Source organism: Mchenga conophoros, linkage group LG20 (assembly GCF_057382185.1).
Source record: "Mchenga conophoros isolate Kocher_MC1m ecotype Shallow Benthic linkage group LG20, M_conophoros_male_GT1.1, whole genome shotgun sequence".
In the NCBI taxonomy this organism is placed as follows: Eukaryota; Metazoa; Chordata; class Actinopteri; order Cichliformes; family Cichlidae; genus Mchenga; species Mchenga conophoros.
In genome coordinates, this window is record NC_140545.1 from 15766772 (window position 1) to 15792483 (window position 25712).

The following is a 25712-nucleotide window of genomic DNA, read 5'->3' on the forward strand; positions in this document are numbered from 1 at the left end:
ATATATATATACCTGTAACTGCTGATTGGAGGAACTGGATAAAATATAAAATAAACTAATATGTAGCAATAGTCAGTGGTTGGATTTTGTTGCGGCCTAAATCAAGGTTATGGAAGCTGGGGGTCTGTCTACAAATAAAAACTGTTACAAGTGGCTGAATTTTTAACCAATTTGCAAGCAGGTCTTATTAAAAATTCAGTTGCTGTTACATCCTGCTTGGTTCTTGTTCCCTCCTGTGCTGCTCCAATTTAAAAAAAAAAATAAAAAATCCTGAAGATGCCACTGATCTGCTTTTCAGGTAGTATGTGCGGTAGATGAACTGAGTAGCATTCATATAAATACTTTGTGGAGTTTGGGCGCCATCTGCAGGATATTCCAGGACGTGAGCGAGCTTAATATTCAACATGAAAATGAGTATTTTAACTTAAGTTACAGAACTCGAAGTCTTTGAAAACGGAATGTTTATCATTTATTATGTCTGATTCGAACAATATACATTTTTCTTCCATTGATATAACTCTATTTAACTAGGTTTGAGCGATTACCTGAGGTGCCGTTGTCAAAATCCACACAGCTGAGAATCACGTGATGTGACATGACGTGTACCCAGCATGGCGGCGCTGAGTTGAGGTAGCAGCTCTACTGGACGTACTGTGATAGCCTGGTTTTCATTAGCTTTTCCTTGTCACCTGCTAATTCGCAGGACCAGGCCGAAGATGACGGCCTGAGAGAGGAGCGGCAACAAGATCGAGAGATGCAACAACACCGGCCACCGCAGCAGCAGCAGTACTCGCAGTCGAAGGCAGAAAACAGCAAAACCAAGAGCATGTTTCTGTCCAGGGCGCTGGAGAAAATCCTCTCGGATAAGGAGGTGAAGAGGAGCCAGCACAGCCAGCTGCGTAAAGCCTGCCAGGTGGCGCTAGGTAAGTGGGTTTGTTATGAACATTGGCTCGCCGAGCCTTATGTTTCTGTCGCGTTTCATTGAAACATTTCGCTCTGAGGTCTGCCTTTATGGTAGAGATACCCAGTTAGCTAGCGTTAGCAACTGAATGGCCTTTATCGCCTGTTTGGTTCCCCGTTGATGTTTACAGACATATAATTATGTGTTGACACCATTCTCACTCCCAATTATAACCTTTGTTATGTTGATATCCGGCCACAGCCGCATTCTAAACGGGCATCGGCAGGGTAACATGCTAACGTAGCTAACTGACGTTAGCTAGTTGTAGCTAGGTTAGCTAGTTAAACAGACCAATCCCTGTGTTGTACGTAGCACTGTCAACTAGCCAGACAGCCTGGTCCGGCTCTACACGCACACACGCTACCTAACTCCAGGATATTCTGACGTTCGTTCTTTTCCATTCAACCCAGTCACAGATAGTGTTGCACACGCCGAGCTGTTTACTTAATTACGGCACTGCTGTGTGTATTTCAGCTCAGACTGCTCTGCCTGTTTGTGTGACAGTCAGCGACCAGTGTCTTATTGGACTTAAAGACATTAAAAGCTGCCCGGAGTGTGGTGTTGCTTTCTAAGGTGCTTGTCTCTGTCGGGGTTTTTTTTTTTTGTTAGATCATTGAGAAATTGGGGAAACAACTTGTGCCACAATATTAGGGTGCAGGCAGTTTAAGGACGTGTTTGAGTGGTGGTGGGCGAGGCGGGGCTGCTCTGTGTGCTCTCTGTCCGTGTTTGACTCTCATATGTGACACTTGAACACAACACGTGTTCCCTCAACGCCTCACGGCTGTGTTTAGTGTGTTCCCGATATTCAGTCAATGTGGCCTTAGGCAAGTCTCATGAATACCTCAGTTTTTTCTCCCTCACTGCCACAAATACCTTGTTCAGAAAGCTAAGCTGTCTTGCATTAGTTTATACAGTACTGTGCAAAAGTCTCGAGCCACCCCTCATTTCTTTGTTTTGCATGGGAAATGGGTGCAGCAATTTATTTAAACTTACACAAACATAAATGAAAACTACAGGATATAAGGTGGAAACAGAGTTTGTGCAACTCTCATGAGCTTAAAAGTCACTATTTGCTATGACCATCTTTATTTTTCCACGCTCTCTCAACTCTCTTAGACGAGCTTTCTTGGCATTTCTCTAACCAGTCTTTGGGAATAATTGTCCAGGCTTCTTGAAGCGTATTCCTAAGCTCTTCTTTGGATGTTGGCTGCCTTTTGATCTCTTCTCTGTCAAGATCATCCCACATTCCGAAAATAATGTTTAGGTCGGGTTTTGTGGAGGCCAGTCTGTGACTGATAGTGTTCCATTGTTTGTTTTTCTGTCCTGATATGGGTAATTTGGCAGCCTTTTCCACTTAAACCAATTCTAACGAGGCTTCAGCAAACAGTAGGTGGATTAACTGAAGGGTTGGGGTCAGGTGTATCTCTCAGGTCTTGTGTCAGGTCTGTGCTGCAATTTCTCATTTTCTTAAGGACATTATTGTCAGATACTGTTTATTTTTTTAGCCCTCCCACTTCTTTTGTCCTCTACTTGTCAACTTTCCTCAAATCCTTTAAGGACACAATGCACAACATGGTGAAATATGCAAAGTTTTTGGGTTATAGTTCTGTGGGAATTCCATTGTTGGTGCAATAATTCTTTATGTCTGTCAAACTGTGGTATCATTGGCATTTTTCATAGATTCCCCTAAAGAAATGAAAACAAATTGTGTTTTTGGTCCAATTTAAAACCGGTTCTTTGCTAAGTTGTCATGTGTAGACAAAAAGCTAGTTCATCCCTTGAGTTAGGTGCCTTCTTATGCTTGAATAAGTCACTGGTCAGTGTTAAGTGTCTTAACAAACAAAGGGTTCAGTGGTGGCTCAAAACTTTTGCACGGTACTGTATTTAATGATGAACTAGGTATGCTGAAAGAGACGAACGTTGTCAGCAGCAGCCACGTGACTAAAAAAGCGTGTGAGTATTATTCATACCTTTTTATATATTTATGTGTAGTACTAATTTATACACTTTGGAGGAATGAACTGGCCTCACATCACATTCTTACTGTGTGAAAAGGAAGGAGAATCACATGTTTTTGTCACCATTTAAAGTATATTAGTCTAGAATAGTGATTATGACATTTGTAGTGAGTGTTGCACATACTAATTTCCTGTGTGTAGCATATAATGCTACTACAATTTATGCTCAACTTAGTAACCCCTGGATCAAGAGTCACACTTATGTGCTGCGGCACGCAGCGGTGTGGTGTGGTGTGGTGTGGCAGCAGTGTGCTGCAGAGCGTTCAGACCTCAGTAACATTTAATCTCCTGTGCTTTCCTCTAACAGATGAAATCAAGGAAGAATTGGAGAAACAAAAGTGAGTATTCCTAAATACAAAGCTTTCTTTTTCTCTGAAAGTTTTTTTCCTTCTTCTTGGTATTTTGGGTAAGAACTTGAAATAAGGATTGCTTGTGAATTTCATTGTGATTTGACTGCAATAGTAGGACTGCTTGTAAACAATGTATTTAAAAAATCTATTCCTTATGGTAAAAAGGCAACATATCAAATGTTAAAAGATGACATTTTATTGAAAGAAATATGGGAAGTGACCAGTTGTTTTCCAGTTTTTGCTTGGTACAGACTTTCAGCTCCTCAGTTGTTCAGGATTAATCCAACTGCACTCCATCATTTTGAAAAACAACCTCCACATTGATTGATCAGATCACAGGATGGTTTACTATTTTGTCCTGTTTGTCTCAAAGTAGCTCAGCCAACATTTCTGTTTTACTTTCTGGAAAAGCCTGCAGCCATGTTCATTTTCAAAAAGAGTCCATGTTGTGATTTCCACTGCAGGATTTCTGACCTACAAGGTCACAGCAATTTAATATTGTTGCTAACAGACTTCTTTGGATTCTTTGAATCTGTTGTTAATATTTTGCACTGTAGACGAGAAAATCCATAAAGAAACGTTTACTTTAATTTAGCAGTAAATACGTGGAGCATTGGATCTCCCTCTGTATTTACTTTTAAATGAATCAGCCTTTGTGGGATCCTGTCTTTATACCTAATCAGTTTACTTATTGCAGTTAACACAATTACTCCATCAGGGAAGTTTTTTTCTAAAGATCTGTGGAACTTGTCCAGTCCTTTAATGGCTCCGTCTCAGTTTATTGAAACATATTGCTGACATGAAATTCAGAGCAAGGGTGTGTTGGGACAACAAATAAAATCCTTGTTGTGTGTTTTGATATGATGTCTTTTTTGCAGCTTTTTTTAAATATAGAGTTTGAATGATTTAGAAATCATTGCATTCTATTTTTATTTAGATTATGGGATAGTGTTTGCAATGCAATGTGCCTTCTGCCGTAGACGAGCCACCTGTTCGACTGAATGTCGTTGTGCTGTGAGAGTTCTGGACTATGATAATAGGACTGCAGAATAAGAGATTTGACATAACATTTGAATTATTCACATAATCTGTGTCATTATCATGAAGTTGAGGATCTCCAGCTTACACAGCTTACACTCTATACATTGCGTGTATAGAAATCTGCTCTTGATGCAGCTTTGCCAGGTCTCTCAGCTGTTTGCTCTCCTTTCCTTCCTCCAGGGATGGTACCGTGGTCCCGCCCAGAGCCAACTACATCGAGGCTGATAAATATGTGCTGCCTTTTGAGTTGGCGTGTCAGTCTAAGTCCCCCCGGATAGTTAGCACCTCTTTGGATTGTCTGCAGGTTAAAGTTCACTCTCTCTCGCACACTCACACACACAAACACCTGTCACTCTCACTCTTCTTGTGCTTATGCATTCAGTAAGTAAAACACAGCAAGGTTTTTTTAATGATTATATAACCCAACTGGAGGTTGCAAGGTAAAATCTTGAAACACCTGTCTGACATTTACGCAGAACAATGGCTCTGCATTCCACGCACACATGCACATGTGCCACGGAGATGGCATGGTATTTGTATAGCGCTTTTACTAGTCTCTAAGGACCCCAAAGCGCTTTACAGAACCAGTCATCCACCCATTCACACATACATTCACACACTGGTGATGGCAAGCTACATTGTAGCCACAGCCACCCTGGCTACAATGGCGAGGCTGCCGGACACTGGCGCCACCGGGCCCTCTGACCACCAGTAGGCAACGGGTGAAGTGTCTCGCCCAAGGACACAACGACCGAGACTGTCCAAGCCGGGGCTCGAACCGGCAACCTTCCGATTACAAGGCGAACTCCCAACTCTTGAGCCACAATCGGAGATGTCAGGAGATTTTCATAGTAGCTACACTTGTATTGTTGTGCCAGCTGTAACCTGTGAAGTACGTTTACTCTGCTTTTGTGGAACAAAGGTACTGACTTGCAACAGCCTAAGCAAGCAAACACAGACTTCCTTTCTTTTTCTTTAAACTTGTTATGTGCTCTGAGTTATTGAGGTGCTAACATCATGTGAGGTATTTGGGCTCATGGTTGTGTCCAAAATATGACCCTTCACTCGTACAGTGCTCGTACATACTGAGGTTTACTGCTTATTGATCAGTAACACAGGTTCTTAATTGCTACATTCAAATTAAATTGTGGACAGTAACGTGTAGATATAGAAGTGCTTAATGAACACAGACAGATTTTGAGAGAGAAAGGCATTTTGCTAGATAAACTGGTACTTTATTGATCCCAGGGGAAATTCCAGATTCTCCACAGCTCACATTTGACACAGGATCTCTGATCTATATTTATATATAGTTTAGAGTTCAAAGTGTGTGTAGATCTCTTTCAGTTGTAAACATTCATAGCTTCAGTCATTTTCAAATGTATTTGGAGCGTTACTGAGGAAAGGATGAACAGACCTGGGTTGATGTCTGTTCATCCGTCCATATACCAGTGGTTTGTATAAAGAGGTGGCTACATAAAGGTCCATATAGGGATCGAACTGTTCAATTCATGATAAATTAATGGTTAAATGAGAGATGGATAGATGGATATGTCTGCATTACAGAGCGACGCGCTATATCTACCTATTGGCAACCCAATTGATGGGGTAACGTTGTAGTTTTGGTGTTTTTGGTATTTAGAAAAAAAAGACAGTAGGAAAAAAGTAGATTTTGAAAACAAATAATTATCATTTCTAGCACAACTGCACTTCGTGCTTTCATAATAAATGATTAAATCCGTTTGTGAATATTTTAATCATTTACCAAAAGAAAAACTACATTCGTTTGTGCCCCGCTGTCAGGATAGATTTTTAAATTCCACAATTTTCTTTTTTTTTTCTTTTATTTGTCTTTAGTTCAGTTTTGGTCAAAAGTCCCACATATAACTTTTCATTTATATTTGCATACTATTTCAATGAGTCCTTGCACCCATTTCCCAATGAGGGGTGGCTCAAGACTTTTGGACAACACTGTATCCAAAAGGGGAATAACACTAACTCTAGCATTCCACACCCTGCCGCCCTGACCCACACACTCTCTCTCGCCACTGCAGAAGCTGATTGCTTACGGCCACATCACAGGCAACGCTCCGGACAGCAGAACTCCTGGGAAGAGGCTGATCGACCGACTGGTGGAAACCATCTGCAACTGCTTCCAGGGACCACAAACCGATGAGGGAGTCCAGCTACAGATCATCAAGGTATACCCAGTGCTTCACCTCACATCTGGCAGCCTTCAGATCATCCAGCTGTCGTTGTTGTTGTTTACTAACATGTCAGAGCCCAGACCGCCAAGCTCAAAGGCTTCTTTCTCTATGCTGTGTCTCTAATGTGAGTTAGGAGTAAGAGAGGATTGGTTATTGAGGTAAAACTGCAGACACATTTGTGTCTTCATCATTTCAGGATCAAAGAAAAGACAAAGATGAATAGAATACCTGCTGTTCCAAGTTTCCCCTAGCTTATTTAAACACTGTCAGATGTCTGTCATTATATTTTTTAAACTTATGTATCTGGACCGTTGTTATAGGAAAGATGATGTCAGCTCACCCATGATATGTCACACATCATTTTATATTTTCTCATCTTTCTTAATATTTGCGTTTTAGATGGTAGGTTATCATTGCTGCTGCTTGTTGAGGTTCCGCCCACCTCCTGAAATAAACATCCTGGTTGGTCATAAAGGACAAAGTCTACTGTAAGAAGGAATCTGTTTCATCACTGTTGACAAAAGGTTTATAGGACAGATTATCAGCATCTGTTTGCATAAACTGTAGAAGGAGCCTTGACCGTCATTACAGCCCATTTACACTGATCAAGTGAAACTGCCTTTAAAGATTTTAATTCTGCACCAAATATGGAGGAGACGAGTAGAGAAGCTGTAGTAGGGAAGTCCAGCGATGATTCAGCAGCATGGTCTGAATAAGACATCCTGTGTGATAAGTCTCAACTTCCTCTTCTGTCTGTGCAGGCCCTGCTGACAACGGTCACCTCCCCGCACATTGAGATCCACGAGGGCACAGTCCTCCTCACCGTCAGGACCTGCTACAACATCTACCTGGCCAGCCGCAACCTCATCAACCAGACCACGGCCAAGGCCACCCTCACCCAGATGCTCAACGTTATCTTCACCCGCATGGAAAACCAGGCTGTCAGTCTAACACTGTTACAAAGCGCTGCTGCTCATCATAAAACAGTTGCAGCCTGAAGTTCTAATCTTATTGTTCAAAAAGTAAAGTCTCTGTTAAACAGTGTAGGGCACTGTGTGCTTGCTTAAAGGATCACTGTACTGATTAGTGTTGGATTCACTGAAAATAAGTCGCCATCACAGTTTTAATTATAGAAGCCTCAGCCTTACCTGCAGTAGTAACCAGAGTCCGTACAGTTAAGCCATGTGTACCTAATGAGCTGTAAACAGCTGTAACCTTGTCCTGTCTCAGGCAGGAACAGTAATTAGTCTGTAATAATTAGCTTCCAATTAGCTGCTCATTGGACAGGAAATTATATAGCACTTTTCTGGCCTTATTGACCACTCAAAGCACTTCAGACTACAAGCCACAGTGTAGAGTATTTTATTTATCCACTTTAACTACCTCAGATCCATTAAACTGCAGTCACAGGGAGAACATGAAAACTGAGCGCAGCCAGGAGATTTGAACATGGTCGCTGTGAGGGGACGGTGCAAACCGCTACACCACTGTACTGGCCAGAAAAACACGACCAAGACTTATACCATTACCCAAGCATTCATTTGTCCTACTTGTGGCAGACAGACAAAATAAACAATAAATATGAATATTAAATATATATATAAATAAATAAAATGTCACATCTACTTTGATAACACTACATTCAATGCATTTAGACTCGACCACCTGAGACTGTTGCAACAGTTACTCTGTGTCAAAATGTCTAAATGTCTTAGCTTATCCAACCCGAGGATTGATAAGCTTGTGTCACTGTAGGGAGTCCCTTCATCGTCTCCCTCCTCCACAGGCTTTGGAGGCTCAGGAGCAGGAGAAGGAGCGCCTACGTTTGCCCCAGCAAAATCCATCTCCTGTCCCAAGCAGCCGGAGGTCTGGCTCCCCCCGGTCTGACCATACGTCAACTCCTGAGCCACAGAACTCCCCATCCCCGGCAGCGAGTACTCCAGATCTCACCACCAATACCAGCAGCTCCACACACCCATCTCCAGCCCCTGATCTGGACCAGGACCAAGAGCCAGACACACCGTCAGTCAATGGAGAAGTCGAGAGTGAAAATACTCCACCTAATGGAGAAGCAGAGCAGGTCACACCATCAACAGGTTTGTGTAATAAAAGTCAAATCTAAGAAGCACTTCAAGAAAATCCTCAATGATTCAAACAGATTAGCTTCTTGAACCTTTGAATCTATAAATTCAGTTATCTCTTTATGTCAGATTCAGTGTTTGAGGAGGAGGGTGCTGAGACTTCTCCCACAGCAGCTCAGCAAGGTGACGAAGGGGACAAACCAGAGAGCAACTCGAACCCAGCAGAGAAGGGAGAGCAACAGCCAACACAGACCCATGTTGGAGCAGGTGGGATACTCCTCTAATATTCCTATTCTCTTTTTAGTGTATCCTGCATCTTCTGTTCTTCACAGTCTGCTCAGTTGTCATTGCAATGACCTGAAAACGTCTGTTCTGGCTTCTTCTCCAGGAGGCGAGCACCCACCGCACCCTGCCACCGAGCAGACAGAGGTGGCTCCCCCCAGAGTCAGAACAGAAGGTCAGCAGATGAATGGTATCATCGAGGACCGGTCTTCACTGTCCTCCACAGACATGCTGGTGAGCAGTGTCATCAGATGTTCATTAGTAGTGTGCAGTCTCGCTTAAAATCCGAGTGAATAGCATATTTCTTAATTCAGGAAAAAAAGTTAAGCAGTGTGACTGAAACAAACTAAATCGGAACCTCCATGTGTGCATTTACATCTTCTTAAAGCTTCTTGGGCCCTTTTCTCGACTTTGGGATTTTATTATGTTTCAGTTCGATTCTGCTTTTGGAGCTTTGTTTTAAAGTTGTTCCCTAAATGAAGCTATCATTTAAAACATTAATGTAGCATCTTGTGCTCTGCTTTGAGCCTCTTTTAGTATATAAAGGCTTGAGGCTAGACCAATTAGAGATTTTGTTGCCTTTAAGGTATGGTATAGAGTGTGATTAACTCTCTTCATCTGTCTCAGGATGCTGAGGGCCTGCAGGGACCCCACAACGCTGCTCGCTTCTCTCACATCCTGCAAAAAGATGCATTTCTGGTGTTCCGCTCTCTGTGTAAGCTTTCCATGAAGCCCCTTGCTGATGGCCCTCCAGACCCAAAGTGAGTCATTTTTATGACTTGACTGACATTGTCACATAATATTTTAACTTAACCTGGATGCTTGATTATGAATTTTAAGTTTATGTAATCCCCATGATGATATCATTAGATCCCCTGCCCTGACACTTTATTTAGCATCTACTTGCCACACTGTAGTTTGCCCAGAAAAATATCACCGCCTCTGGCTTCTGCAGAGTGAACTTACCCTTTTCCATCCTGCTGTGACCCTGTCTTCTCTAATTACTGTAACATTAGTTGCTGGGCCAGTCAGTGTGAATAGGGCAGAGTAAAATGAGCCCAGGTAGATTAAAGAGAAGGCGTCCTAGCCTTTATCAAATACCAGGTTGAGATGAACCCCTAAACTATACATCGTTTACGTGTATGAACTTGTGTCTTTACCCTTCCTCTAATCTGCAGGTCTCATGAGTTGCGGTCCAAGATTGTCTCCTTGCAGCTGCTGCTCTCCGTGCTGCAGGGCGCCGGGCCAGTGTTTCGCACCCACGAGATGTTTGTGAATGCCATCAAGCAGTATCTGTGTGTGGCACTGTCCAAAAATGGCGTCTCCTCTGTACCTGAGGTCTTCGAACTCTCATTGGCCATCTTCCTCACCCTGCTTTCCCACTTCAAAGTCCACTTGAAGATGCAGATTGAGGTAAAACACTTGGATAGTAATATGCATTGTCTCCTGGATTGAGTCGATTGGCACAAAAAATCTTCATTTAAAAGTTAATTTAATCACCTTGAAGGACATTTGTCCACAGCAGGTGCTATATCTTTAAAGCCTGAGTATCTCATTCTCCTCGATTCAGGTGTTTTTCCGAGAGATCTTTTTGACCATCCTGGAGACGTCGACCAGCTCCTTTGAGCACAAGTGGATGGTTATCCAGACGCTAACACGCATCTGTGCAGGTACAGGTCCACTGATACAAGTTCATTATACTTAAGTTCTATGACTAAGATGTAGTTGAAAGTCGCTTATTAACAAGAGCACAGGCTTGACATTTCTGTAACTGCAGAGAGCAGTAGGAAGTGGTAGCAGAAATGCAAGTCTCAAAATAGCCTTGATAAATGATGATTTGCCATTCTCTGGGTTTTTGTTACCTTTTCATCAAATGCAGAAATTTAGCTGCTATTTCAGTTGGCACTAATGAATTTAGCACAGCATTAGTTTAAGCATTTTATTGTAGCGAGGGGTTGCTCAAGGCAGTCCAGAATTTTTCAAGACATATGACATAAAAACCTTTTTGAAATGTTTTTCTTAATTCGTTTTGCCTTTCTCCCAGATGCTCAGTGTGTTGTTGACATATATGTAAACTACGACTGTGACCTGAATGCTGCCAACATTTTTGAGCGTCTTGTCAATGATCTGTCCAAGATCGCTCAGGGCAGGAGTGGTCAGGAGCTCGGGATGACACCCCTGCAGGTATGTGTGCACTGTGTTGCATTTCATTAGGATAATCTGTGCCAAAGTAGGATCTCTCTGCTTAGCAACACCTGAGTGTTTCAGAGTTATGTTTAACAGCCTAGTTATTAAAAATTGTAGTTGTAAGGAGGCAGAGCCATAGTGTTATTAGAGAAGAAGGATGTAGCCCATAGATGGCACCCATGGCGATGTAATGGATCAAGTGAAAAGTAGGGTCAGTTTCTCAAAGACTGTATTCACAGCTTGATTTGTCCCCTGCTGGCCATTAGTAAAATTGCAGGTATTTCAGACCCAGAAGCTTTATCCTCTGGACTTGGGTGTGTCCGGTCTATAGGATTTAGCTATAGCATTGCAGGCCATATTATATGAGCGTGTGACCATAATCATGAGCTTGTATTGTTCCACAGGAGCTGAGTCTACGTAAAAAGGGTTTGGAGTGTCTGGTGTCCATCCTTAAATGTATGGTGGAGTGGAGCAAAGACATGTATGTCAATCCAAACCTTCAAGCTAACTTGGGTAAGTGTTTTTTCCAAAGTGAATGTAGTAATAATGAAAATCAGAGTGGGTAGTTTAGATGCATTTATTCTTGTGCGTTGGGTTTGCAGGTCAGGAGCATCCGTCTGATAGCGAGGGGGCCGAGCTGAAGCTCCCAGAGCAGCTGGCGGGACGTCGGGACAGCATCAGCTCGCTGGATTCTACCATCTCTTCCAGTGTTGCTGTATCCCAGGCAGACCACCCAGAGCAGTACGAGGTCATAAAACAGCAGAAGGACATCATTGAGCACGGCATTGAACTGTGAGCTCTTTTTCTCAGCCTGCTTGTGGTTTAACATGCGAATGGACCTGCGTGCAAAGTTTGCACTTCCCCTTGTTCTTGTCCACTCAAAAGTTTTGTTGATTTTTTTTATTTTATTTTCCTGCAGCTTCAACAAGAAGCCAAAGCGTGGTATCCAGTACCTGCAGGATCAGGGCATGCTGGGTCCTAAAGCTGAGGATATCGCCCAGTTCCTCCACCAGGAAGACAGACTGGACACAGTGAGGGTTACACAGATTTACAGACTTGCACACTTATTGCTGCATTCTTAATTCAAGTTAGTAAATCCCCATCGTCTGTGCATCCACAGACGCAGGTAGGCGAGTTCCTGGGAGAGAACATCAAGTTCAACAAAGAAGTGATGTACTGCTACGTGGACCAGCTGGATTTCTGTGGCCGGGACTTTGTCTCTGCACTTAGGATGTTCTTGGAAGGCTTCAGGCTGCCAGGGGAGGCCCAGAAGATCGACAGGCTGATGGAGAAGTTTGCTGCTCGGTACCTGGAGTGTAACCAGGGGTAAGAGCCACTGTTTCCTACTACTGTCACGGGTTGCTGTCAATATATTTGTGCTTGAAAGATTTACTTCTGTTTATTTCTGGAGTTTGCATTTAAATAGAACAGAGCAACCACTAAATGTTGGTATGCGTCCTCCTTTGCAGACAAACTCTGTTTGCCAGTGCCGACACTGCGTACGTGCTGGCATACTCAATCATTATGCTCACCACAGACCTGCATAGTCCTCAGGTGAGAACTGTTGATTCTTTTTGTGTCCTTGCACTCATATTATCACCAGTCATTGTCACACAGTCAATTTAACTGCTTGTGGTAAATGTTCATTAAGGACTTGGATCCCTTGTGTAGGCACTGAGGAGTAAGAGACAGTTTTGTGTTGTTGTTTATTGAAGGACAGCAAGGTTATCTGTGGAGAAAATGGAAGAAAAGAAGCATTACTCAACATTTTTAACATGTTATCAGGATTCAAAGCACAGAGGATCATGACCAGATTTTAAAACTCAAGCAAGCTGTCACTGTGAGCTGTCCCATCAAGCAGAGCCCAATCCTTTAGCTCGCAGAGCTCCGTTGTGTCATTGTAGTAGCATCATTCAAATGAATGTGGGTGCTGTGCCAGGCAGTGTCTGGTTTAATGCTGCCTTCATTAAATAGCTACCGCCCCAAATTATTGCTGCTGACAGACCGCCGTAACAGAGGAAACTAGGTTTGAAATTTAAACTCTGAGAGAAGCAGGCGAGAAATATGGTGTGCAGTGATGCATGCAGACTGAAGACTGAGAGCCAGAGACTGTAATACAGCATCAGACAAAGAAAACAAAGGTGTATTGTGTTTCCTGCAGAATCTGCTATAACTTTTTTTTTTTTTTTAAATACCCTAATTGCAGACGAAAAAGTTATTTTTTTTTAACTTCAGCCATAAACAGTCCACCACAGTGTAATCACTAAAACGTAATATTGTTTAAAATATACAATAAGGTTCTATTATTTCGAGTTTCAAGTTTTTCAGTCACTCTGTTGATCTGACATTCTGACTATTTAATGTTTTCTTATAGATATTCTCTAACTGGATGATCATTCTTAAAGTATCTTTTGCACTAATATTCAGACTGAATCTTTAGAAAGCACTTCCTCTAAGGTCACTGTTTCCAGATATGTATATGATGAAACTTGTTCATTTACATGAAAATTATTTTTGATGTTACATTTTAGTAACCGGTGACAGGCTTTGCAAATGTTCCCTGAAAAGTAGAAATAGTCTATGTTGTTGTTAAGTTCTGTTTATATGCAATTAGATGTTCCTTTTAATGAATCCCTTCCTACTGTCTGCCCTGATCTTCTTTGTTTACATAGGTGAAGAACAAAATGACAAAAGAGCAGTACATTAAGATGAACCGAGGTATTAATGACAGTAAGGACCTGCCAGAGGAGTATCTGTCCTCCATATATGATGAAATTGCAGGCAAGAAGATAGCCATGAAGGAGAGCAAAGAGTTTTCAATCACTCCAAAGTCCACCAAGCAGAGTAAGTACTCCAGGATTACTCACCAAAATAGTAGAAACAGTAGTGACGCTTTATTGTTGTGCATTTTTAATCAGTCAGAAACATTAAAGTCGACCTTCCATCAGGTGTGGCCAGTGAGAAGCAGCGTCGTTTGCTCTACAACATGGAGATGGAACAGATGGCGAAGACCGCCAAAGCTCTAATGGAGGCGGTCAGCCATGCTCAGGCGCCCTTCTTCAGTGCTACACACCTGGAGCACGTCAGGCCCATGTTTAAGGTATTTCTAATTGATTCCTCATTTGCATAACCAAGGAAAAGTTGTCGTGTTGTTCTTGCTCAGTGGGAATATTCATTCAAGCATTCACATGCTGAGTTAGGAAATGAAATGTGGAACAGTTGACTTATAACATCAGCCAAAGCCAATCTAATCAATAAAGAATGAAGTTCCATGATTGCACTGAAAGTGTGCACACAGCGAAGGTAGCACCGGTGGTACAATGCAAAATGCTCAGTGAGGTGAAAGGCCTAATTAACAAAAATGAAGCTTTAATGAAAGCATCAGTGATCTGGACTGAGAATGTTCAATAAAGACACAAAAATTGTTTGTTGAAGCGCATTGTCATTACTGTGACCTAGCAGAAAACCAGATTTCAACCATCTTTCCGTGCTGATTCTTGCCAGATTTATATTTAACACCTTAAATTATATCAGACGATGCCCTGGAGCATTGGCACTAATATTGCAACTAGGATGAGGACTGTGAAATTAATAACAAGTAAGAAACTGATACAACTTGTAAAATGAGATGATACTTTGTGTGTGTTCCAGCTGGCATGGACCCCACTGCTGGCTGCATTCAGCGTGGGCCTGCAGGACTGCGACGACCCTGAGGTAGCATCACTGTGTCTGGAGGGCATTCGGTGTGCCATCAGGATCGCATGCATCTTCAGTATGCAGGTCTGCTCATGTTTACACACAGTTTGTAGAAAACTGTTCCAACTGGTTATATTTCACGTATGATCATATCTCTAATATTTCCTTTGGAAGCAATTCAGTGCAGGCAGCGTGAAAACACGAGTATGTGTTCACTCCCTTTCTGTCTGCAGTTGGAGCGAGATGCGTACGTTCAGGCTTTGGCCAGATTCACCCTCCTGACAGCCAGTTCCAGCATCACAGAGATGAAGCAGAAGAACATTGACACTATTAAGACTCTGATCACTGTGGCCCACACTGATGGAAACTACCTGGGCAACTCCTGGCATGAGGTGCGAATTAAAATTTCTTAACAAGCGACAGATGTAATTTAATGTCTGCATGTAGGCTGTTTCTTCGTAAATGTCTCTATAATGGTGTATTTTTATTGTTTTAATGCCTGTTTTGTAGATCTTGAGGTGTATTAGTCAGCTGGAGCTTGCCCAGTTGATTGGGACAGGGGTGAAGACGCGCTACATCTCAGGGGTGGTCCGGGACAGGGAAGGTGGCATCAAAGGCTTACCCTCCGGCACAGAGGAGTTCATGCCCCTGGGCCTGGGTAGGATACAATGGATTACGTAGAACATATGCTGCATTCAAACTGGGTCTTTAAAACATATTTTGGTGTGTCTATGGGCTGCCTGTGCGTGCGTGTGTGTGTGTATATATAAGTATGTGTTAAATGTCTTTGTTGTTGCAGGTAACCTGGTGGGAAGTCAAGATAAGAGACAAATGGCTCATATTCAGGAGTCAGTAGGAGAGACCAGCTCTCAGAGTGTGGTGGTAGCTGTAGACAGGTGAGTCAGAGTCTTCAGACACTGCACACACACATCATTTGTCCATTATAACGATTGAATGTTAAAACTACTTTGATGTTTGCAGGATCTTTACTGGTTCCACCAGATTAGATGGAAATGCCATCGGTGAGTGTGTCTTACTTTGCTGTGTAAATGATCCCCGTTTGGTTTTTCATGTTTGATGTAAAGAAAATAATTCAAAGCACCTTCCCATTTAATTGTTTCCAGTGGACTTTGTGCGGTGGCTGTGTGCGGTGTCCATGGACGAGCTGGCCTCGGCACACCAGCCAAGGATGTTCAGCCTGCAGAAGATTGTGGAAATCTCCTACTACAACATGAACCGCATCAGGCTGCAGTGGTCCAGAATTTGGCAGGTCATAGGTGACCACTTCAACAAGGTCAGTGTCGCAAAGCATCCACAGAGCTGGAATTTCAAAATGTTTATCAAGTGCAGAGCCTTAAGGCTTGTCTTGAAGTGTCCTTTGGGTGGTGCTGCCATCATTCTGTGCACCGCCTTTTGTCCTGTATTGAACCCTTGATGACACAAATTTATTACCGCCACAGTTCTTGTTGTTTGCCTGCAAATTTTGTGTATCTACAGAATGTGCCGACAATGACGTTGTCTTTCGGTAGGACGGTTTTCAAGACTGACATTTGTCATTAATGACACTATGCACTGATATTACCCCCTAATCTCAGTCATTATATTAAGATCTGTTGCTTCAGAGTTGCACTCACAGCCATTTTATTAGGTACACCTGTTCAGTTGCTCGTTAATGCAAATAGCTAGGCAATCTCATGGCAGCAACTCAGTGGATTTAGATAACCCGCCGACATTCACAGCATCAGAATGGGAAGAAAGGTGATTTTAAGTGGCTTTCAGCAGGGCATTGTTGATGATGCCAGACAGCGTGGTCTCTAGGGTTTTAAGCTGAAAAAGAGGAAAATGTCCAGTGAGCGGTAGTTCTCTGGGTAAAAATGCCTTGATGATGATGATGATGATGTCAACGGTCAGAAAATGACCAGAGTAACTCAAACGTAACCACTTGCTACAACCGAGGTTTGCAGCAGAGCATCTCTAAATGCTCAACACATGAGACCTTGAAGTAGGTGGGTTCAGCAGCAGGTGCCAGTCCTGTCGTGTTTGCCACCATCAGTATTTTTGTAAAACAGAACAGAACTGATAGCTATCTATGGTGTGTCCTTGTAGGTGGGCTGTAACCCTAATGAGGATGTTGCCATCTTTGCTGTGGACTCACTAAGACAGCTGTCCATGAAGTTCTTGGAGAAGGGAGAGCTGGCTAACTTCCGTTTCCAGAAAGATTTCCTGAGGCCTTTTGAGCACATCATGAAGAAAAACAGGTAGCGAATGCTTCTATGGAGTCATGTGAAACTGTACTTTCTCGTTTTCATAAAAGGTTATTGAAGTAAGAAGGGTTCAGAGTGGTTTACATGAACCTCTTATATTCATCAGATATTATGGATAAAAGAGGAGTAGCAGTTTGCTTACTGGCTGTGAGGCTAACAGCTCTAACCCCCCCCCTCAGATCCCCCACTATCAGAGACATGGTGATCAGGTGTGTGGCTCAGATGGTAAACTCCCAGGCGGCAAACATCCGTTCAGGCTGGAAGAACATCTTCTCAGTGTTTCATCAGGCAGCGTCGGACCATGATGAGACTATAGTGGAGTTGGCCTTCCAGACCACTGGCCACATTGTCTGTGAGTATGTTTACTCAATAATAATAACAAGGTAGCAGGATGTTAACCATCCAAGTGCTCATCTGACAGAGACATGAGGTGTAAGTGCTGCTTTGACTTTAGTTGGAGAAGAGGGATTTCAGATCAGGACCTTATCATTCTTACTTTGCATGCTTTTGTCTTTTATCAGTGAACACCTTCCGGGAGCACTTTGCAGCTGCTATCGACTCCTTCCAGGATGCAGTGAAGTGCCTGTCAGAGTTTGTGTGCAATGCGGCTTTTCCTGACACCAGCATGGAGGCCATCAGACTCATCCGACACTGTGCTAAATACGTCTCTGACAGACCACAGGTGCTCACCGCCCGAGCTGGGAAAACACCAGTTTTGGTTCTTGACTCTGTTTTATTTTTCCTTTTTTCCCCTCATTTCTTGACTTCCTGCTGTGTCCATGTGCAGGCCCTGAGGGAATACACGAGTGACGACATGAATGTTGCCCCTGGCGACCGGGTTTGGGTTCGCGGCTGGTTCCCTATCCTGTTTGAACTTTCTTGCATCATCAACCGCTGCAAGCTGGATGTCCGCACCAGGTCGTAGAGTTTGACCCAACTATAAAACGCACCCATAAATCTGTGCAGAGATCATGAAGATAAAATGCTCACTTTAACTCGACACCGAGCCCAGTCATACAAAAAAGAAAAAGAAAAAATTAATATAGCTGGCTGTTTTTCAGTGGTTACAATGCAATACTCTGTGTGCTAGTTGCTAAGGAAACAAGGCTTTTCACAGTCATACATTTTCCAAATGGTAAACAAATATAGACTAAAAATACAGTGCTCAGGGTGTAACGCACAGCTAACAGATCCACCCCAAACCTCCAGGAGTCAGAGCTGAATACTCGCTCTTTGGGCTTACAAAAACACACAAGACACTGCCAGGATTGTCACATGAATACAGACAAACCTTGAAGTCTATCGGGTACTTTTCTTTCTTTTTTAAATAACCAAATAAACATAGAGCCTCATTCCACCAGTGACTTCTATTCTTTCGATAACTTGAGCCTACCAGTGAACAATACCCACACAGTTTTCAAGTAATGTGATGAAACATGAAGGAACACATGTGACTGTCAGACTGTCCATCAGATGGAGGTCATATATTTGCAAAGTACTTTAGATGTATAAATAAATGCTAAATGGAACAAACCAAGCCAAGTATTATTCTTTCTGTCACACTGCAGACCTTTACATAAAGACTCACAATGTTGGATCAGCTGTTTTAATGCATCTTTTGCACTTTATAGACAGTAACAGTTCTGTTCTGGTTGCGCCATGATGCAGTAAAACTGACGTTTACCGTTTCTCCCGACAGAGGTCTCACAGTCATGTTTGAGATTATGAAGAGTTACGGTCACACCTTCGAGAAGCACTGGTGGCACGACCTCTTCCGAATTGTCTTTCGCATCTTCGACAACATGAAGCTTCCCGAACAGCAGACAGAGGTCAGTGCTGTGTGTGATTTCAGCTGTTCAGCTATTTATGTACAGAGGAATTAAAGCAATAAAAAAAGTAAAAAAACAAAAACCCCTGCTCCTCTATTGTTTGCTTCCAGAAAACTGAGTGGATGACGACAACGTGTAACCATGCCCTGTATGCCATCTGTGATGTGTTCACACAGTTTTATGAGCCTCTCAGTGAAATCCTACTGGCTGACATTTTCACCCAACTCCAGTGGTGTGTCAGGCAAGGTAGGTGTTCATCATAGTCATCGCTCATTACACGCCTCTGTCCTGACAAACAACCTTTAAATGAGGCAGAGCGCTAACACCTGTTCTATTTTAGGTGTACAGGCTGGTGTCCTGATGATATATCTCACATGTTGGAAGAATACTAAGCGGTCAGAACATCTCTGCCCTCTGAAACAACATTTATTTATTTTGGATTATTTTATTGATGAGGAAAAAAACTCTCCTAAAGCATACAAATACCAATCCATCTTCCAAGTTTTATCAACCATTTAAGAGTCACAAGGGGGCTGCAGCTTATCCCAGCTGTCATAGAGCGGCAGGGGGAACATTAATGAGTTGAACCTGTTTGGTTTGTCAGTATTATCCCCACCCTAAACTCCAACTAACTGAGAGTTCTGGGACTACACCCATAAAAATATAAAATTTTCAAGCTCTTCTACTCATGTACCTCTGCAAACGTTTCCAATAAGCTACCATCTCTGTCCAATTGATAGTTAGTAAACATCATCTGTTTCTGACCTGACCTTCAGGTCAACAGTGGTTACTTGTGATCAGAGCCAGGTCCAGCTGCAACCAGTAATGAGTTCTACTGTTAAAGTTCTGAGTTCTCCTGAACAGTAGAAAAGACACAAGGTGTATTTTGGCCACACCAACACAATCTCCATTCACTATGTGCCACTTGTTCATCAGATTAGGTTCCCTGTCTCTGTTCTCTTCCCTATGATTAAAATTTACCTTGAAGGGATTGCTGCTTTTTGGGAAATAGTGTTGGGATAGTGGTTAGCACTGTGGACACATAACAAAGTCAGTGGTTCAAGTCAGGGCAGTGGAGTTTGCATGTTCTCCCTGTGTCTCTGTGGGGGGTTCAGTGACATGCAGTTAGCGAGGACTGTCAAGACTGTAGCCTGCTTCTCACCCTACAGCAGCTGGGATAGACTCTCCAGAAATCCCGCGACCCAGAATTGGATAAGTGGAAGAGGATGGCTAGCAGTTTCAACTTAACAGGGATACAGTAGACTTTACAGAGGCATAAAGTGTAAAGGGTCAGAGTAGGACTTGCAGAAAGATGCCTGAAAACTAGCAGAGCTGCTGAAAGGCATCCATAGGTGCCAAAGAGAGTCTGCAAATCACATGGTTTTGAATTAATATAGTTTTGCGTTTTTTTTTCTCTCTAATGGACAGAGACTCAGAATTTTATGTTCACAGCCCAGAGTTAGAGCAGGTGATATTTCAGTTATGTGTATGAACATGAATAAATGAAATAAAAGTGAGTCTTCTTTTTTGTATTTTGGGATTTTTTTTTATTTATTTATTTATTTTTTATTAAAGAAAACTCATAAAAATGGTGGCACATAAAGAGGTGAGATGCAAACAAAGCTCCCCAGCCAGGCTCAAACTACAGTTGTCAACCTCTTAGGCCGCACAGGTTCACCTTGGAGCGGGCAGAATTTTCTCCTCAGTTTTTACTTCATGCACAGCTTTAAGGTTTTGACAGGCAGCGCACCAGTGTGTGTGAAGCACATGCGTTCTGAAGTTGTTCTGTCTTTTCTGCAGACAACGAGCAGCTGGCTCGGTCCGGGACAAACTGCCTGGAGAACCTGGTGATCCTGAATGGGGAGAAGTTCAGCCCTGAGGTGTGGGACATCACATGCTCCTGTATGCTGGAGATCTTCCAAAACACCAGCCCTCAAGCGTGAGTGCTGGTCCTCTATACTCAAGTTCAGTTGAAGTGTCAAAGATGGCATCACTGAGTTAATGGGGATTCACAACTTGGTGTATGTAAAAGTTACTCTTGTGTTTATGCTGTCACATGTTTGTGGTTTTTTGTTTTGCTTTCCAAACCAGTTTGTTGACTTGGCGACCGGCTGGACAGGATGAGGAAGCAGCTGACGCAAAACACTTTGTAAGAGGAAACAAAAAACCTCATCAAGTTCACCCTGTGACTAAACGATGACTATGCACAGCAGCAGCTCTGCGCATGCTTCATACAGTTTACTTTTAACCAATGAAAAGAACTCTCCTTTACACACAGTTTCCACTATATCAGACACTAACCTGTGTCTGTGTTCATGGTGTATTTTGTCGCTCCTGTACATTTCCAGGATGCTGATTTCGACACTCAGTCACAGAGCAGCTACGACCGAGCGCTCTCCGAGAGAGGACACAGCCAGATGTCCAGTGACGACACCTGGAAAGGCAGAAGCAATGCCAGTGAGCACACGAGCGCATGCTTTTTTTATTCAATCTGTAAAATGAATAATCGCAGCATGAATTCCAGTGCTCATATCTCCACACCTTTATACTTTTCTCTGCTGCAGGAGTTTCAGACCAGAGGCTGTTTGCAGGCCTGCTGATCAAATGTGTCGTGCAGCTTGAATTAATACAGACCGTCGACAACATTGTCTTCTACCCAGCCACCAGCAAGAAGGAGGATGCTGATAATATGGCTGCTGCGCAGGTAAAGCTTGGCACCTCACCCACTCTATCAATGTGTCACTTTTTGGCGTAATCACAAAATCATAACCCGGAATGAGCTGAAGAGGTGAACCAAAGAAAAGAGAGTGAAAATGTATTCCTGCTCTTCACCTTTACAATTTTAATATAAGGTGGAGCAGCCACAGACAAATGTTTCAGGAAAAAAATTGTTTTGTTAAAAATTTGTAGTTGGCTCGAATTCATCCAATTAAGTGTCTATGTAGTCCCAGATGGTTTCAGTAGGCCGCCAGTGGCCTAGGGACAAGAAATGACCAGTGTCCCCTTGTACAGCCTTATTTTTAAAACTATTAAAAAATCATATATGGTAAAGTCTTTTCCTCCTGCCAGCGGGATGCTCTGGAGGAGTCGGAGGCTGAGTCGGGTCCAGATCAGGGCATGTACAGACACATGACGTCCGCACACCTCTTCAAGCTGCTGGACTGCCTGCTGGAGTCACACACCTTTGCTAAGGACTTCAACTCCAATAACGAACAGAGGACGGCACTCTGGAGGGCAGGTAAAAACCAAGGGAAAGCCCCCAGGATTCTCTGTCCTGTGCACGTTAGAGTTCAGAAGGTTCTTTGTTTATAGCTTTACATTAAATAGAGGAGAACTATCAGTAAATTATGGGAAGAGTAATGTTATATCCAGCCCAGTGTTATTTTCACTTCCTTTGTTTTTTTTTTTGATAAACAATAGATATACAGAAAGGAAAGGCAGTGTGGAGGAAACCGTGATATGCAGTGAACACGTCTTAACTACAAGCCTCTGTTACTGCTTTAACAGCTGTCATCTCTCTGGTGACCTTTCAGGGTTTAAAGGGAAATCTAAGCCCAATTTACTGAAGCAGGAGACCAGCAGTCTGGCCTGCAGCCTCAGGATCTTGTTCAGGATGTACTCGGACCCTCAGCTGCAGGACTCGTGGCCTGACATCCAGACACGCCTGCTGCTGTGAGTGAAGCACTCTCCTGCACTTTCTCACAGTGTTTCCTGTGTGTCATCACCGGTTAAATGTTAAACCTTGGATAAATAAGCACCGAGTGTGTCACTGGCAGAAAGGGCAGCGCTGCTGTTTGTTCCTGTGTTTTGACACACAGCTCATACCTCATTATAAATTTATGAATGTACTCTGCGTGCGCATTTCGTGTAATATATTGGCACGCTAAAGCCGGGCACATATCACCTCGTCGTGTTTGTCGCTGTAAGAGATGACTCATGTATTGCATCAAGAACACACATGTGAGACGTTTATCATCATGATATAGCTGCCTCTACGATAAAGATGATGCGGATTGATAATCAGTTTCGTGTAGCAACGCTGATACTGACAGCTTTGTGTTTGTCATAATCGTCTATGTGCGTCTGTGTTGTGTCATCTCTCTCAGGGTGTGTAATGAAGCTCTGGGCTACTTCATCAGTCTGACCTCAGAGAGCCACAGAGAGGCTTGGAACAGCCTGCTGATGCTGCTGCTCACCAGGACTCTGCGGCTGCCCGATGACAAGGCAGGAACGCGCGCACACACACACACACACACACACACACACACACACACACACACACACACACACACACACAGTACACCTCCAAATACACAATAGTAACAACTTGGGGAAAGAGTATTAGTAGTAGTTTAGTGTTAGATAAAGTATTTGTTCAGTAAAGCTTTACCTGTGCTACACTCCAACTCACGCTGCGTCCTCCCCACTGAATTGAATAACAATAAAAGTACAAAAAAAAGATCAGTTCTTCCCAAGCAAAAATATGTTATTAGTTCAATCCTTTTGAATTCATGTCATTTTTGTGAGTACATATGAATTATGTATTTAGAGAATGTGCACAACGATTCATGGCAGCGCATGACTTGAGGTGCCTTTCCAGGTCATTTTAGACCAAAACCAGAACCGTGCAGCCACAAGTAGTAGGAAATGTTGGCGCCGTGCAGCCAGCCAACAAACCACTGCATCAACAAAAACTAGACCAGTATTGTTACAGTGGATTGGCCGGCACCGCTTTCTTATGCAATCCCTACTTTGCGTTTTGGGAAAGTTTCATAATTCCGTGAAATTGTTGTTAAAGGCAGGAAAAAACCAGGAACAAACATGCATCACTGTCGACATATTAATTAAACAGCCTGCTGTGAACGTAGTGGTCAGCAACCACCCCTCCTTTTGTATATTTTTCCAAATACACTTTTTTTTTGGTTGGTTTTTTTGGTCATTTAGTCTTTAGTTAAATGTTCTCCTGTTTGTTCCAGTTCAAGCCTCACGCTTCCTGCTACTACCCCCACCTGTGTGAGATGATGCAGTTTGACCTGATCCCTGAGCTGCGGGCCGTCCTCAGGCGCTTCTTCCTGCGCATCGGCTCTGTCTTCCACATCGCTGCTGCTCATCCAGAGGGCGCGCCGGCCCGGACTCCCGCATCCTAAGAAGGCAGGTGAATAGGGAAACGGCGAGTGCTGGTGAGAAGGTGGACACAGCTCCCGAGAGACACTATACCTCTGATTGGATCGGATCACAGATGGCTGATAAAGACAAGCTTTCCTGCTGGGACTCTGCATTGAGTGTTCCTGTTTTTGGCTGCGCTCGGCAGCTAGAAACGCCTTCGCCCGGACCCCTGGCCGTCCTCTTTATCTCGGAAATGAACAGCACTGTGACCGGCACTCTCTGCTGACTGTAGTCATTTATCATCCCCCTGACTCTCATCTCGAAAAAACTGTAAACAAATAATTTATTGATATTATTGCAAACCCTTTCACAGATTTTGAGCGTTTTTTTTTTTCCTGCCTAATTTTTTAAATACTTTAAAACAAAAAGAAAAATGTCTATATGCTGAAAGGAAATGAAAAATCTCATTGAATTTGATTTCCTTGCATTTGTTCTAGTAAAAGATGAAATCTGGCCACCTGTGCCTGTTTGGGGAAAAGAAAAAAAGGTGATCTAATCAAAATAAGTTCCTTGTGTTAATGTCAATCCTGAAGCATTATTGAACTCTCATATCTGTGTTAATATCAAGGAGGTTGTTGAAAAGGCTGAACCTCACAGCTGCAGGAAAAACCCATCTGCGCCTCTTATAACACTATCAGTGTTCTTTAATTGGGAGATCTGTGTGACACGGCCATCCCGTCACGTTTGTCACCTCTTGCCTATCAATGAGATTTTACATATTTATTTGGCTCACTTTCTTTAGTTATTGTTTGGATAATTGCTGGTTTACAGTGTACGGATGGTTGATATACTGGCTGCTTCCCTCTGCTGTGCATTCCCTCGTGTGTTGACCCAGTCAGCCTTACACTGGGGTCGACTTCTCCTGGCTGTACAGTGGACTCATAAAACCTCCACACATCCATCAGTTGGACTAGAATACTAGAGTTGTCCATATCTTTATTTTTTACAGTGTGTTCAGGTATTAACATGACACAGTGTAACGACTTGCACTGGATGCCTAGAACTCCCTTTAGTGTTGACCCTCTTCCACATTAGTTTGACAGAGCAAAACCAAAACTTGCATCCACAGAGGCTCCAGCATCTCTGCATCCTGGATCATTTCGAGTTTGTTCCATGCCTTGTTTTTTAAAAGAAGGATGTATGTAATTATTTAAAGTGCATTTAAATATTTTTTGAAAAGCATTCCTTCCCTCGCAACTATGGATGTCTACTTCCCTAAATCTAGGGAATATATAAATATATATAAATATATACAGTAAATGAAAAAAAAAATACAGACTGTAAAGTTTTCAATGTAAGATACATAGAAATGAAAGTGATCTACGGTTCTATACATAATATTGTGATGTAATCTTCTAAGCATTTGGTGACGTAATCAATAAACCTGAGTTCTGATCTACTCCAGTGTCTGTTGCTGCAGTTTTAAAGCTGTTTAGAGGGTGACCAACACAGGTGGTACCACCTAACATTAAGCGCTGAGTTTGCTGACCTCCAGTTCTAATGGTAAGGGAAGCTGGTAATGCGGTGTGGAATGGAGTCGTCATTAAATTTGCTGTTATTGCACGTGTTTTTTATGATATGACCAAATAAAGCCAATTTAAACACTAAATGTTTTAAAACGTAGAAGTGT

The 25712-nt window shown here is 42.8% G+C and overlaps 1 protein-coding gene across 2 annotated transcripts; it reads left to right on the plus strand.

Moving 5' to 3' along the window:
- The first annotated feature begins 577 nt into the window (after positions 1-577).
- arfgef2 (ADP-ribosylation factor guanine nucleotide-exchange factor 2 (brefeldin A-inhibited)) lies at positions 578-25481 on the plus strand. 2 transcript variants are annotated; one of them, XM_085260503.1, is made up of 39 exons: positions 578-923; positions 3287-3317; positions 4551-4674; positions 6425-6571; positions 7339-7518; positions 8364-8673; positions 8788-8925; positions 9047-9174; positions 9568-9701; positions 10119-10353; positions 10511-10610; positions 10985-11124; positions 11532-11640; positions 11730-11919; positions 12047-12158; positions 12248-12453; positions 12597-12681; positions 13800-13971; positions 14046-14227; positions 14779-14907; positions 15057-15215; positions 15334-15481; positions 15623-15719; positions 15805-15845; positions 15948-16117; positions 16930-17081; positions 17267-17439; positions 17609-17769; positions 17875-18005; positions 18787-18916; positions 19027-19162; positions 20717-20855; positions 21008-21065; positions 21265-21373; positions 21481-21620; positions 21986-22154; positions 22450-22588; positions 23023-23140; positions 23893-25481. In XM_085260503.1, the coding sequence occupies exons 1-39, from the start codon at positions 755-757 to the stop codon at positions 24061-24063; spliced, it is 5562 nt and encodes a 1853-aa protein (XP_085116629.1). In that variant the 5' UTR covers positions 578-754; the 3' UTR covers positions 24064-25481. The 2 variants fall into 2 exon arrangements, with proteins under 2 accessions (XP_085116629.1, XP_085116630.1); XM_085260504.1 differs by having other exon boundaries at positions 579-923; positions 14076-14227.
- The last annotated feature ends 231 nt before the right edge of the window (positions 25482-25712 follow it).